Raw genomic sequence first — 16205 nt, 5'->3', positions numbered from 1 at the left:
AAATATTTGTTTGCTTCTTTTTCAAAAATATTTTTCATTATACTATTTAAGTTTTCCCCATATGTGTAGGTCTTCCCTCTCCAATGAGACTCTAGATCTCATAGGCAAGGTAAATTTCCTATTCTTTTTTGCCTTCTGTCGATCATTTTACAGTTGCTCAGTAGATACTCAGGAAATATTCACAAAGTGGTGTCATATGTAATCTCATTTCTGAATTGATAACATTTTGCTTAAAATTGTGTACCTTTTTTTCTACTGATCTTTGTGATATTGTTATTATTATTGCGATGTCCTAATTAGATAATGCATGAATCATTTCCTTTTGTTTTATTTTTATAGCATTGCCACCATGGGCTATGTGTAAACAAAGAAATGGACACACGTCCTGTAGATGGCGATTGGGGACCGTGGGGACCTTACAGTTCCTGTTCAAGAACATGTGGAGGTGGAATCAAAAGCACAACCAGGCTCTGTAATCGGCCCGAGTATGTCTTTTTTATGTCACTGTAAATTAAGATTATCTCAAGGCACCAGAAAGTAAACATCAATTTCATTCACTTCTAAAACTGGAGGTCAGTCTGTAAGTTTCTGAGATTCAGAAAACTTCTGGAGTACTTTAAGCCATGTTACTTTATATCTTGGTAGATTCAGACCTTAAACAAAAAGTAAATTAAAATAGTCTTGAGAATTTGAATCAAGACCAAGCCGTTTTCTTTCGTTTTTGATTTGGTGTAAATTTGAGAAATAGTTGTCAATAATGATGGTAATATAACGGCATTTTTACTTTTACTGTGCTTCGATTGAAAGATCCTGGCCCCTTTCAACTATGTTTTGGCTTTCCTGGATAAAATATGTAGTTTTGTTACCATATTTTTACTGTTTGGTATAATCTGTCATGTCATATTTTCTTTCTCTTCTTTTCATGTTATAGATGCTTCAGTGTCTTTAGTTTGAATAAGTACTGAAGCACAGGTCCTGCTCACCAAACTATTTAAAAGAATTTAGGGATTCCATAAAAATTTTAAAATAATGTTTCTGTTGTTATATGTTATATATATAAAGACTTTTAAATGCAGAAATGTGACATACTTTGAATAAAATCCGACTTAGTTTATTTGAATTTTTGAAAAGCTAAATTATGCTGAAAGTCTTCATATTAAAAGAAAAACACTGACAAAAGAGTTTTTACGTTCCAGCATAAGTTGATATAGAGATAGATGGCTATAGATTGATACCATGAAACTCTTTGAACTGAATGATAAGTAGGATATACACAACAAAGAGGCATATATACTTCTTTTAAAATTTAACATGTTACCATCTTCCTTTCTGATCATCTTTGGCTCACTGTATGTGTCCCCCCACCTCCAAAATGAAGAAACCCTTTTTTTGAGGTTTTAAAACAAATCCCCATCATTAGTTAGGTCCTTGTTAGTTAATCTAGTCGTGAATAAGACATCATTTCTGCCCTCCAGGCCACAGTGTCCATGTTAAAATGTATTTTCTACAGTTCATTAACCACAGAATTGCTTCACAACCATGTTACATACTTCTGTTAAAAACAAAAAGTGTTAGTGGGACATCAGTGGTTTTCCAGATCCTGGAAAGGAATGGAAGAGTTTTAGAAGTAAATGGCAGAAATAATCTTGTACTGATGTGCTTTACAATGTAATGAATTTGACTAGGCCAAGAAACGGAGGAATGTACTGTGTGGGCCGCAGGATGAAATTTCGATCATGTAACACTGATTCATGTCCAAAAGGCAAGCAGGACTTTCGTGAGAAGCAGTGCTCTGATTTTGATGGTAAACATTTCAACATCCATGGTCTGTCCCCTAATGTGAGGTGGCTTCCAAAGTATAGTGGGAGTAAGTAATTAGAATATTTTTTTTAATGTAAAAAATTTTGAGACATAGGAACACATAGCTGTGTTATCGTACACCCAGAATTTGACTTTTTCTTACAGTTGCCATGAAAGATCGTTGTAAACTGTATTGTCGGGTGGCTGGAACCACTAACTTCTACCAGTTGAAGGACAGGGTTGCCGACGGTACTCCTTGTGGAACTGAAACAAATGACATCTGTGTTCAAGGTCTGTGTCGGGTAAGTAAACTTACTACATTTAAAATGACTTTCAGAGTACTATTTTCCTTCTGTAAGTCTAACCAAATATTACTTCTATGACTTCAGATACATTCTTGCGAATTCAGTGCAGCATCCTTGGTTGTTACCGGGCTGTCTATAGGAACATGGTTAGGAGGCTGTTACTAGGCCATTCTCCGTCATTAGGAGTGACTCACGAAGCAGTAAGATGAGTTTGCTGATTTTGTTTTGCCTGTGGCACTTAAAATCAAGATGAAAGATGAGGTCAGCTTCCTAAAAAGATAGAACGTATTAGGACCCAAGGGTTGTAAAGTCCTTTTTCTACTTCGAGCGTGACCCTTCTGTGGTGACATTTTTCCCCTCAGTGTTAGAAGCAGTGATATCCTCCCTCCCTCTCTCCGTTCTCTTACTTCTTACTACATTCAGCAAACTTTTACCGAATACCTGCTAGATGTCACATACCGTTCTAGTCACCAAGATGAAAGAATGGAACAGAGCACCTACCGCCAACGTGGACACAGATTTGTGGGGGAGATAGGCACACACACAATTAGAATCCAGTGCTATGGGCTCATCTGCAAGGTGGCCTGGGGACGATGTAGGAGGAGTGTCTTGTTCTGTGGGGAGGTGGGTAAAGGATTTGGGGAATGCTCTTGGAGGGTGTGAGTCTGGAGCTAATTATCAGGGTAAGTAGGTTTAGAAAGGTGAAGAAGTAAGGGGCCAGGGTTGGAGGTAGCTACCAGCTGATGGTTGTTATATGAAATTTTTTCCTGAAGTCCTTGGAAATCCAAGGATTTAGAGTTAAGCAAGAGATGTGATTCGATTTGCATGTCAGAATCTTCAGAATATACTGGGTTGTTAGGAAATTGGAGTTAGGTAGGCCATTTAGCAGGATTCTAGGTGAGAGCAGATGAGCCCCTGAATTAAAGCATGCAAATTGCAGATGGTGATCTTAAAAATGGATGGTGAGTTTGAGAACTAGGATAGTGAATGCTGTCTAAAGAATACAAATGTCGTCTTGTGAACTCATTCCTTTCATTAAGTGGAACTTAATAGGACCAATTTCTTCTCCCTATAACCAAACATCTATTACCAGTTACCTAGGTGAGAAAGGCCTGGCACCCAAAGGGCTAATGAGATGTTCAGAGAAACTTAAATTACACTTTGGGAATAGACTAAATACTAGAAAAAGGGTACTTGGTGGCCTGAAAAACTTGTTTTATCTAAATTAACAGCAGGAAGTCAGAGACCATGAAAAAATATGACAAGTATCTGAACATAAAGATGCATGTTACTTTCAGAAAATATCTGGATGAAATTCTCATTTTGGAAATATTTGCCTTGTGAATAAAAAGTCATGAGGCTTATGAATTTTTCTTCCTTTCCTGATCACTAAATTTAAAGGAATATTCCAAAGAACTAAACGTTACTGCAATGTATGCAGAGGACACCATCGGTGTGGAGAAGGGCTGCACTTGTTCTTTCAAAGCCCTAGAACAAACCATGTATACTTTCACCTTTATTTATTTATTCATTCTTTTTCATAATCACTGTTTATTATGCTAGGTATTAATTTTAAAGAAGTAAATTGTTTCTTTCAAACGTGCTCATTTAATTCCCGGAGTTCTAAGGTCATGAGTGAAAAAAGTGAATCATGAAAGACATCTTTTTGGAGTTATTGTAATGGCTTACTTTTTGTCCCTTTTGAATTACGTGTATTTAAAGAGTGATTTTCAAATGACGGATGTCTGAATCACTGTCGGTGTTTGTTACAATGTGGATTCCTAGGTTTTTACCTCCAAGGATTTTAACTCAGAAAATCTGGGAATCTGTCTTTTTAAATCCCACGCCATGTGATTTTGATGCAGGAAGTATGTGGATGACCCTTTAAAAAACACTGCTTTTTCAACCATGTGAACAGATGTGTGAAAATACTGGTGTACAAACAAGATCAGTATTCTGAAAAAACCCTGTTGTATTGAATCTCCTATTAACTGAAAGAATATTTTTGAAAAGAACTTTGTTTTTAAAGCACCATGCTTTTCATTAGTCCTTTTTATGATGTTCATTGTAATTATTGTATTTTGAAGCAAGCTGGCTGTGATCACGTATTAAACTCCAAGGCCAGGAGAGACAGATGTGGAGTGTGTGGTGGGGATAACTCCTCATGCAGGACAATGGCAGGCGCCTTCAACAGTGCGCATTATGGTGAGCTGTGTAGTTCTTTCTAATTTTCTCTTTGGGTATAATAGTGGAGTATATAATGAAGGAATAATAGTAATGGCTTGTTATTGTTTTGTCTATTCTGTACCTTAGTTCATAATGATTAATTAAATCTTATACCAGATGTATCATTGAATTAATGAATTTACCTGCTTTAAGACAAATCTGATCCTTAAAAATTTGTTAGGTGCATTTATTAGAGTAAATGCGGTGCAGTTTGACAATGGTGTGTGAATAGTCCCCCAGTTAAAGAAATGTTTTTACTGCTCTTCCTGTAATTTGTATTGTATTTATTTATACTTTTTCCAGGAAATTCGCTTTCAATTATTTTTAATCATTTGAACCACATTTTTTCGTGCATGACCTGGCCTATCTATTGTGTTTCATATTGATGATATATTGAAACGGATTGAAGGTGAAGGATGAAACCACTAACTTCAATGCTAATTTGGAATTAGTGTTACATTTGATTTTTCGGGAAGTATCTGGATTACAGATATAATTGATGTTTGGCCATGGTTTCATTTTTCTTCAAAATTATTATGAGAATACAATATGTCAGACATTTTCCGTTAAACTTTCTGAGAAAACGTTTTTTCTTTTTATGGTAATGAAAAGCAGCCTTTTTAAACTTTCCTTGCAAAGTAAAAATGTATTTTTTATTACAGCTTTATTGTTCAGCTTTAAATTGCATTCACCTATTTTTGAAAGTAGTTTAAGTAAGAATTGCTTCAATTAAAGCAGTATAGTTTAAAACACAATTTATATTTTTATCTATATGAGAAGCATAGTACATTTCATACTCTGGTCGTGCTTATGAATCTGAGTTACTAGATAATTTGACATTATTTTTCTAGTTATTATGATTCATTATTTCACGGGAGCCGTAAATATTTGATCCCCTTTTATAACCATTGGCACACATTTATCAAAGTCTGGTCTGTATTCACTGAAAAACTTTTTTTTTTTCTTTGTAAAACCACATGCGCCAAATTAGGATCATATATTTAACCTTGACAAAATTGTACTATGAATTAATCAGTTTGCAAACGGAAAAAGATCTTAAACTCATGTGTAGGGTCTGAATAGCGTTTGTCACATTACTGCCCCCTGGTGGTAGCCTTCATTTTGTCACATTTGCAATGCCTAGGAATGCTTTCTTGAAAAAATAGCAAAGACATAAATAGTGGAGCTGGTAGGGGTATTTTATAGTGAAAATATCATGAGTCAAAATTATTTTTGTAGGCTTATAACCTACACCCAATATGCATATAGTGTATACAGAATCATCAGACCATTTGTTACTTTAAATGTGATATCTTAAAGAGATATAAATAAATAAGGCTGCTCTAAAAACATGCAAGGTAATCTCATATCATGGTTTCAAACGTAAGCTCTTTTAAAACTTCCTTTTCTTAAGTTCATTCTATATTTATCAAGTCAGTTCATACGAAAAATTCTATCTCCTTTTGTTTATGTATTAAATAAAAGAGGAAAATCCTAAAAAGGGAAAGGAGAAACTTAGAATAATATCACTAGAGCAAAATTAATTGTTGACTTAAAACCTGAGAGTATTTGGAAAACTGACATGAGTGGTTTTAGTGCAGGAAAAACGTTGCTTCTTGTTTAATGTATATTTGATATAGTGTTTCCTCATCTTTTGAGAAGTGCCAGTGTTGTTGAATTTGGTCTCATAAAACAGAAATATTTTCATTTCTCTTGAGTAATCTTTTTACTTTTCTCTTGATAATTTGTTAGTAGACTTTACAAAATAATGTAAAATTTGGGGGTTAGCTATAGGGATTCTTGCTTACACTAGAACCTAAAAGCTTAAGAAAAATGTTTCTCTTCAACTTTCATTATTTTGCTGTTCACTGAGTCTGTGTACACATATAGCAATGACCAACTATTTTTATATCTCCTGGACTTGTGAATAGCATTTAGAATTTTTTTCCCCATTAGGAAGTATAAGATATAAAAGTATTGGTCAAATTTTAAAATGAATATGTGTACTAAATAGTTCAGGAGCTAAAATACTAGTTTCATTCTTATTCTATATTCAGAATTTTAGAAGTAAGAGAAATTAAGAAATGCACTTTAAGAATCCCAGGCTGTGTATTTCTAGACAACAACCACTTTTTCTTAATCCTTAGTAATTTATATAAGGCATTGATTCAAAAAGAATAAGCATGATATCATCTTTCAAAGATAAAATGAAATTAAGTCTGCTATGCTATTCAGATTTTTCTTTCAGCAGTACTAGCCTCCTGGCCGTTCTGCTTTTTGTGAAAGTTAACATGTGTAAACTTCTATTGCAGGTTATAATGTCGTTGTAAAGATTCCCCCAGGAGCAACAAACATTGATATTCTTCAGCACAGCTACTCTGGAAAACCAGAAGATGACAATTACCTGGGTAAACATTTTTAGTTAAACAGCAGCCAGTATGTGGTTCGTGTGCAATTTCACGGAGGTCTGTGGGTGTTGTAAATTCTTGGAAGGCAAGAAGAGCGCCTTGAAGAAACATGCAATTTCAGTTCACACTGAGCTTAAGTCATCTGACTCCCTATGCGTGATTTCTTTTTGAGCTACACACCATATCCTATTTTAAAAATCCTGAGCTAAATTCTGGAAAGTAAATTAAACTTTTTTTCCCATGAGGGTGTTTTAGAAAACCAGAGGTTATATTCAGTTAAAGTTGTGTGTGTATTTAGAATAAAATCCTCTTCTATCTTTATCTAAAATTAATTATAGACCTCTTCGGGGTTAAATGTTTTAAAGAATTTTCTTAAATGTCTTTACCATGTAGCAAAAGTCTTTAAATACAACTTTTACAAAGCTCTTATGTTACAGAAAGGCAGAAAGAGAACTATGGTTTCATATTTTTAGATGTTAATGAGTATAGTCATAGTGTATTGTCCTTTAGCTAATTCTAGAGTATAAATTGCAGTTGTTGTTTATTTTTGGAAATTAGCTTTTAGGGTCAAAGAATTTCACTTAGGCCCAGAGATGAAAAGAATGCTTTACAAACCTTTTCTTTGTGTCTGATAAATACCTTAATATTGACTAATTCATAATTCACCAAACTGGTGATGCAAAGCTGATAGTGAGAAAGTACCTGCTTCACATTAATGAAATGTGAAATATTGGCTCAAGTAATCAACGCTTCTAACTTGGAATCTGAATATATGATGAACAATTTATCTCAAGAATTATATTTGGCATTATAGAGTCAATTGTAAAGAGAATGACTGCTGAATGGATGCAGGTTTTCCTTTTGGGATGATGAAAAAGTTTTAGTACTAAGTAGAGGTGGTGGTTATACAACATTGTGAATGTACTAAGTACTATCAAATTCTGCAGTTTAAAATGGTTAATTCTATGTTGTGTCAATTTCACCTCTATAAAAAAATGCAAAAAATTTCCCAAAGAAAATCAAATGTAAATGTTTTAACTTTTTACATTTAGTTGCAATTCTTTTTCTTTTGCATATACATAGATATATGCTACCGTATTGTAGATAACTTAATATGTCGCTCTTAGGATCCAAATATAGATATTTGGTTCTGCCCAAGTTTAAAAATTGGAAATGTTCACCAATAAAGTATCACTATACTTTGTAAAAGAACTACTAATGGAAATATCAAAATCTAAATTGGAGTGAGCAAAGTAAACATGTGAAGTCATTAGAAAGGACTTGTAAAATATTTATATTTATGAAATTTGCTTTGGTAACTAAAAATAATGAAATGTATACAATTTTTCTCAGTAAAGTTTTGTTTATTTCCCTTAATTTTAATGTAACTGGTAGTCCCTTAAATAGGCCTATCCACTTCTGATAATGTCCAGATTTTCATTTTATAGGATAAATATGGAACTTTATTGGTTCTTCATTGAATTCAGTGTAATGTATAAAGACAATCACAATAGTCCATACAGACACAGAAACACCAAATGTCTTTGGCAGTAATCCCTTCATGGTTGCTTTGAGGTGTGTAGTATTTAGTAAGTTTAATCATAGGTAATTTGTACGCTTTGGGTGGGGTTCCCTGGAAGACCAAACAAATGTTTTCCAAAACAGTTATTCCACTGAGAAGTAAAGCAACAAAAAATATATTTTATTAATATGGGGTTTTTATTAGTGCAAAATTTAAAATATCATATATCCTCTTGAAAGTTAAAAAAAAAGCACAGTGCTTTTTTATAGTTTATACACTTTTACAAACACTTTCCAAATTTGATTCCGATTAAAAGCCTGTGAGGTAAGAATTTTTATTATTCCTGTTATTCAATTAGGAAACAAGTAGTTTATCCAAGATCACATAGTAATTAATTGGAACAACTTGAATTTAAAGCAGTTGTTGTAATACCAAATTCTGTGGTCTTTTTACTACCACACCACTGTGAACACCATGTATTTTTTGCATTTAAAAAGTAACAAATCATGAATACATACTGTTACATACTCTATTATATACATATGTAAATATTAGTATATAGATAGACATACGGATGCATATTTGATAGGCTGATATTAATACCTGTCATTGGGGAAAAAGAGAGAATAAGAAGGGGTAAGAACAGAGAGGGGGGTAGGAGGATTCTGAAAAGCAGTCACTCACGTATGCGTGAGTAGTGATGAGTGCCTTGCCATGAAGAAGATCCAGATGTTTACAGAGAGAAGAGTGGAGAGGCATGGCCTTTTAGAACACTGACCCTAGAGTGTTGAAGCTTTGTACATTTTTTCCAAGATAAGCATTAACGGAATGCTGCAGCAGTCTGGCTGCCCTTTCTTTCCTCACCATGGATGACCAGGATTGATTTAGCTGATCTGTCTGCAGGCCCGTGCATGACTTCTTTCTGTTTTCCCGCTTCTTGTGTGTCTCTCCCAGAGCTGCACGCCTTGTGGAAGATGATCTTCTCAGAAAGAAAAATTATAGGGTGAATTTATTTTCATGTCTTTGGCTGATGTGCTGAAGTTTCCCTGCTTATGGCTTAGATACCACTTTACTACAGTAAAATGAAGTTTGTTTCCTCCATATTAATTTACGTTTATATTCTCTAATTTCAAAAAAAGGATGTGAATTGTAAAAGTTAAAAATGTTTCTGTACCATTGACTGGTTTTGCTATTTCATGAGCACTATCCTTTTACAGCATTATCGGACACTCAAGGGAATTTTCTTTTGAATGGGAATTTTGTTGTAAGTATGTCCAAAAAGGAAATCAACGTACAAGGAGCTATTTTTGAATACAGTGGTTCAAACAACTCGATTGAAAGAATTAATAGTACTGATCGGCTGGAAGAAGAACTTGTTTTGCAGGTAAATTCTCAGTAGTTGTTAATAAGACAGTTTTAATCATGTTAGTAAAGTATGATGCTTAAGTGCTTTGCATTTATTATTAAACACAAAAATGATATCTTTTAAGAATATATCTTTTATGAATTAATGGTGTGCTCCTTTGTATTTTTATTGAGGTTTTATGTGTGGGTAATTTGTACAACCCTGATGTACGTTATTCCTTCAATATCCCCATGGAAGAGAAGAGCGATCTGTTCACATGGGACCCATATGGACCATGGCAAGACTGTACAAAAATGTGTCAAGGTACACTGGTATTAAATGAAAGAGACAAAAGTTCAGTTCTGCATGCTGGTATAATTTGGGGTGTTCTTGAGTCTGGCTGCCTGTGGAATCCACGCATGTACACCACACAGACATACAGAGGTTTTCTGTCTTTTTTCTCTCCCCGCTTTTCTCCCCACTTATTCTTTGGTTCTTATACTTAACAGCCTCCCTTATCTCTACCCTTTTCAACGTTCTCCATCACTGCTTCTTCCCTATCACGTCCTCGTTCTCTTTCTCGCCGTCACAGAAGGGTTCTCTAACTGGGACTCTGTTTCCCAGTGAAATACCCGCCCTCTTGTCCTTTCCCCTCAACACACTTTCCCAGCCACCCATCTCCCTCTTTTAGTGTTGGGGTGTCAACATTCTCTCATTCTCTTATTTCCCTTCCCTGACCACAAGGAAATGTGTTTGTACTGATGGATGGATAACTGAAAGGAATACAGAGGGAGATGGAAAAACAACGAAATTTGTAGTAGAGAAAGCAAATGAAGAGACTGGTTGTGTCTTTGGGCAATCTGTAATTACGAATACCTAGTTGTGTGATGCTAAATTTGTGCAAATCAGTAAATGTTTATTGAGGGGCTACTTTGTTTTGGATTATTAGGACCCTGATTTTGCATTAAAGCTTTAAAGTCATGTGGATGAAACAGAGGCATGCGTAGGTCATCTTAGTTTTAAATGGTAAATGCAATGCTACAGGTATGCACAGAGAAGACCCCAGGAAAGATGGAGGGGGCAGTTTGAGGAGGTGAAACGGGAAGATATAGGGAAGTTTGTATAGAATGGAAAGGTAGTTCCGATGGGGACTAGAGACAAGTTTTGGCAATTAGGGGAGCAGTGAGTCAGAAGAGAGGTAGATCAGAGCAGTATGGAAAAGAGCTGAGAGAAGGTAGGTGGCCAGAGGCAGTGATCACAGATGATGGGAACACGTGGGACATTTTAACAAACTGACCTCAAGGTGCCAAAGAAATTGTGGTATCCCGTTCAGAAAAAGGCACAGACTTGGTCCTGTGGTGTCGGGACAGGGGTGCCCAGATGATAGCGTGGAAACAGGCATTCCTGTTTGAGCAGTGTCTCCGGGGAGGGAGACTGAAGTAAATGATGCCAGGCTGACTGGGACAGCGCTAGAAGTAGGAACAAAGCTTTGGTAACACACAAGATGGAGGAATTCATTTTGACGAAAGACCCGGGTTATGCTTTATAGAAGAGAATTTCGGTTTGGGGAGCTGGGACAAGCATTCCAGCATAACTGGGTAAGCTGGTCTGTGGCAGTGGATATGGGGAGCTAGAAGAAATCTAAGTAACAGTTGAGTGAAAGAACATTCTACAATGTGGGGAACACAGCAAATAAAAAATAACAAGATCCAAATGAAAGGTGGGACGAGGCATTTTGAGATAGTTTGGAAGTCTGAACCAGGAGAGCTCTCTTGTGTGCAGGAGGAAAGGCACTATTAATTCAATTGCCACAACGTATACTATGATTATAGTTCCTTTGATGTGTGTGTGTAACTTTGGGGTTTCTTTAAAGTGAAGTTTCTTCAGTTTTGTTTACTTGTTTCCCTGTGTACTGAAAATGATCAGTCCCCCAACTTTTTGTGAGTGCTATAAATTTTGTCTTAATATTTTGAAGCACATTATTCAATGTATCAGTTTCAATTTTCCTTTATTTTTCCTCATCTGTTGCTCCTGTGGCCCTCTTCTCTCCTGCTGTAACTTGGCCGTGTTGCTTTTCAGGCCTGTTACACGGCTGTCATCATGCACTTACCCTTTTTTATGTATTTGATTCCCTGCGTTCTAAATCCTATGAATTCCTCTTTTTATTTCCTCCATTGCGGGGAACATATCTGTCAGTACTTTCCTGAGAAAGAGAGGCAGGTTTTTGAAATTTTTTTCTCTCTGAAAATAGCATTATTCTATTCGCACATTGGATTGATAGCTTGGCTCATATAAAATTCTAAACTAGATTACTTTCCTTTAGAATGTTGAAAATCTTGTTTTCTGGCTCATTTTCCGATTTCCCGTGCTTGGATATGACACTTCCTGGTGTGGAAGTTTTGTTTCTCCCCACCTTAATTCTGGTGGTGTGGAATATCAGGACCATGTGCGTTGGTGCGGCTTTTTTATTCGTCTATTTTCCTAGGTAATTAGGATGCATTCCAATTGGGAAACACAGATTCTTTGACTTGAGAAGTTTTGTGCATGATTTCTTTGGTACTTTCTTCACGCTAAATTTTCTCTTCTATCTTTGTAAAATTTGTATTGTCTGGATATCCAACCTCCTGGACTTGATCTCTTATCTCCTAATTTCCTCTCCAAATGTACATTGTTTTCTTAATGTTTCTTCTCAACAGCTTGCTTTTGTTTCATGGATGCAATCCCCATGTCCTTGAGAGTATTAATCTTAGTCTTGTAAGTTTCTTCTGTTCCCTGACATATCTATTTCATCTTAGTTCTATTTTGCTTCTGCTTCTTTTGGTCTCTTTTGTGTGAGTGACTTTCCTAAAGTGTCTGCACATCCTTTGCTGTTTGTTCATATTTAAGACTAAAATGCTAACTGAAAGTCCTGTGTGGGTTAGATAAGTCAACCCTCATTATAGAGTAATTGGATCTCTAAGTAGCCCTTTCTTGTGTCACTGGGGAAGAAGCCCCAGATGTCTTTGTCATTTGACCTTTTTTCTTGGGCTGAAGAGTTTTCCAAGAGCGGAATTCTCCCATCTTCTGATGGTCAGTTAGGGGATGGGAGAAACCATAAAAATTGGCTTGGAGCCAGAGGGAAATGGAGGGAGAGCCCAGTGGGCCTGGGTCTCATCATTCAGTATGGGACTTTTACTGAATACCCCTATTTTTAGTACAACTTCCCTTTTTAGCACAACTCCCTAACTTCCCTCAGCTGCTGTGTCTCTGCCCTCAAGTTCACCCTCTCTAGAGCTTTGCTGTCCAATATGGTAGCCACTAGCCACATGTGGCTAGCCCATTGAAATGTGGTATAAGTGTGAAATGCACAATGAATTCTATAGACTTAGTATGAAAAAAAGAATGTAAAATACATCGTCAATAATGTTTATATTGCTATCAGGTGGAAATGATCCTATTTGGATATTTGGATATTTTGGATTCTTCTATCTTTTTACTTCTTAATGTCACTACGAGACAGTGTAAAATTACATGTGGTTCACGTTATGTTTTTATTGGACAGCGCTACTCTCAACGAGAAGGTAGGAGTCTGACTGATCTTCATAAATAGTATTCAGTCACTTCTCCATTTTTTCAGGCCTACCCCTCACACATTCACCTCTTTAGAGACACCTGGTGTTTTTGATTCCTGGACTTTGCTTGGATTCTGTGCCATGAATGGTTTGTTTCTTACTTTCTTCCTCCACAGCCTTAGATTTCAGCTTCCTTGGCTCTATTAAAATAGTTATTTCCATCTTCTTTTCATATTCAGAATTTCCTTTTCTTGCCTACTGTGTTTCCTTCTTTATTCTTTTTGTTCCTTCAGGTTTTTGCCTTGTCAAAATTCTTTATAGTTACCTCAGATGGTATTTAGGAAGGAGCAGAGATAAACATGCATGTTCATGTTTAACTAACTGAAAGTATACAGTTGAACTTGGATAAAACAGAAATTTGATCATGGCACTGATGGCTTAAACTTTTTCCTGTCTCCTCATTGCAGAAAGTGCAAAGTTCAGTCTACTCTGGCCCCTGTGGCTTCTCTTAGTTTGCTTTTGCTGTGGTTATTCCCCATACAAACAACCGCCAAATCTCAATGACTTAGAACAACAAAGGTTTATTTCTCGCTCATACTATGTGTTGGCTGCTAATTGGCTCTGACTCTTCTCCAGCTTGGTATCTGCATCCATGTCATTTTTCAAAAAAATTAATAGACTTTATTTTTTTAAAGCAGTTTTAGGTTTATAGAACAGTTAACAGAAAGTACAGAAAATTTTCATATTGCCCCTTCTTCCATACCCTCCCTCCCCAGTTCCCCTATTCTTGTCATCTTGCATTTGTGTGGCACATTTATTACAATTGAGCCATTATTATTAACTAAAGTCTGTCCGTGCTGCCTTTATCATTCATGATTCCAGGCTGAAAGATCAACCCCATCTGGGAAAGGCTGTTTTAGAGACGGAGGGAAAAGGGAAAGAGAGTTGGCAGAAGCATACAGTGGCTTTTAGAGCTTCTGCTTGGAACTGGAATAGGTCACATCCCCTTACAGGTGGTTGGCATAAGTCTGCTCCTCCTATAGGAAGTTATAGTAACACTGTAGCAAGTGGAGATGTGTAATTTTGTTACAGGGAAAAGGGAAGCAAATAATGGGGAACGGGGGGTGTAGTGTATCGTGTATTGTGTATCCTGTATCATGTGTCGTCAGCACTGACCCTGGCCACTCAGTTCTCTGCTAGCAACCCTTCTATACAGCTATAATAAATTTCTTTCTACTCCACACCTGTCCCACCTTCCCTTATGTCTCTCTACTAAGCAAACTCCTCAGTGTTTCAGGGTTCAGCTTGCTTATTGCAGAAAGTCATTCCTGACTAGATCGATATGCTAGCCTATTTGTATGCTATGTTGGAATTTTGGTTTTTTTTTCTTTCTTAGCTTAATCCTTCAGGCTATTAGCAGAAGTAAATGATTATGCAACATCTCCTTATGTGAATTTTCCTTTAATTTTAAATTTTCATTTGGCTTTGGCCAAGGTCTTCATAGAAGAAAAATTACCTGTGTACGTAAAAGTGATCATATGGTAGTGTCTGATCAAAGATGTGACCACTTACCACTTCCATTGTTGGTGACTGAAAGGTGCAATACAGACTGTGAACTAAGGTAAGTAAAAGAGAAATAATGTATAATGTAACCAGATTAAAATCAGTAAGTGAGGTAAGATGTAAACATCTAGTGCAGTGCCTCTCACAGAGTGGACATGTAATTAATGTCTATCCTTTGACCCTTCAGTTAAAAAACTTTAGACTCATTAACTTATTGTGAAACTCGGCAATTGGTTTGAGTTTTTTATTCATGGTATTCGCTGAATTCCGGTATAGAGGCCTCAATACTTTGTGTAAGAAATCGAATCAAATTTGTCTGTAAAATAAATACAGGAAAACTCTAATCTGAAAACTTAGGGTTTAAAGATCTGAAACAATACATTTTGTAGCACTATCCTATAATTCCCATTGAACTCATGAACCAATAAACTTTTAAAGTTTGAGGATTAGAGAATCAATAAATTGATTTCTATATCTTATCAGTATTTTGTCCATTAAACATTAGGAACATGATCCTAGATCATGGCAGGAAAGTTTGTTCTACTAAAATTCTTGTTATTTGATTATCTGTGATGGGTCTTAGAGTGACGCTAAGAGCAATAACCCCCATGTAGCAGGTGACAGTCAACTTTCAGGGATGGCCAGAACCTCTTTCACTCAGCAAGGATGAGAATTTTTATATATTTATGGTGTTGTTTGAAGGCCTATAGTGAAAGGCTAATGACAGAACAGCCTGTACAAGGTGCATCCTCTACATTGCAGTAGAGTGAAGCACAGTGAAACCCTTGAGATGCAGGTGGGATGGAAAGGAACTCCATGAATTCTCTGCTCTGCTGTACTAGGGCACTCATATTGTCTGAGAGATTGCTAGACTGTAATTGGGATAATGTGGCTCAAACTGGCAGATTTTACTTGTGGAAAAAAAATGTTTTCCCTAGAAACATGTCTAAAAATAGATTACTTGAGTTAATGAGAAAATGTGATATGCCTTACAAAAACCAAGTTTACCAACGTGTAAAGGCTTTATCTTTATTGATGTAGTCATATTCCCAGATATTCCCTGATCCTCAGTCAAATAAAGGTTGCATAGGGAGGCACTCCCTGATGATGAGTCAAATAATATTCAGTTCTAGTCTTAAATCTTCCACTACATAATTGAGCAATCTTGATCTCAACTAGTTGTTTTCAAAGGTCTAGCGGGAGGCTTGGGGTTCCTAGGACCTCCAAAGTTGCCTCCAGGTGCCTGTATAGCTGGTTCCCTACCTCCATCTTTAACCAGACACTCCATGTTTATGTATTTGGAGTCCAAGTCAGATTTTATTTGGAAAAAAGTAAGATTTCTGACAAGTCAGGCATTCATACCATTTGAATGTACAGCACCTCTGGTCTTCATTTTCTCATCTATAAAATGAAAGTTTGGGCCCTGTGATGTCTAAGAAGTTTTCATCCCTAAATCAATGATACATCAAATATTTTTAGGTGGCT

At 36.2% G+C, this 16205-nt stretch overlaps 1 protein-coding gene across 4 annotated transcripts in view; it reads left to right on the top strand.

Annotated features, from left to right (window-relative positions):
* ADAMTS20 (ADAM metallopeptidase with thrombospondin type 1 motif 20) overlaps positions 1 to 16205 on the top strand; it is a 194526-nt gene that overhangs the window by 92650 nt on the left and 85671 nt on the right. For 3 of the 4 annotated variants that reach the window (XM_068561132.1, XM_068561129.1, XM_068561130.1), the window contains exons 12-19: positions 340 to 485; positions 1686 to 1867; positions 1966 to 2102; positions 4193 to 4310; positions 6644 to 6739; positions 9479 to 9645; positions 9801 to 9930; positions 14652 to 14778. In XM_068561132.1, the coding sequence (XP_068417233.1) occupies positions 340 to 485; positions 1686 to 1867; positions 1966 to 2102; positions 4193 to 4310; positions 6644 to 6739; positions 9479 to 9645; positions 9801 to 9930; positions 14652 to 14778 (1103 nt within the window). The remainder of the gene's footprint in view (positions 1 to 339; positions 486 to 1685; positions 1868 to 1965; positions 2103 to 4192; positions 4311 to 6643; positions 6740 to 9478; positions 9646 to 9800; positions 9931 to 14651; positions 14779 to 16205) is intronic. The other variant, XM_068561131.1, reaches the window with a different exon arrangement.

Source organism: Eschrichtius robustus, chromosome 13 (genome assembly GCF_028021215.1).
Source record: "Eschrichtius robustus isolate mEscRob2 chromosome 13, mEscRob2.pri, whole genome shotgun sequence".
In the NCBI taxonomy this organism is placed as follows: domain Eukaryota; kingdom Metazoa; phylum Chordata; class Mammalia; order Artiodactyla; family Eschrichtiidae; genus Eschrichtius; species Eschrichtius robustus.
The sequence above is the reverse complement of the archived record's forward strand: the minus strand, read 5'-3'. Positions and strand labels throughout refer to the sequence as shown.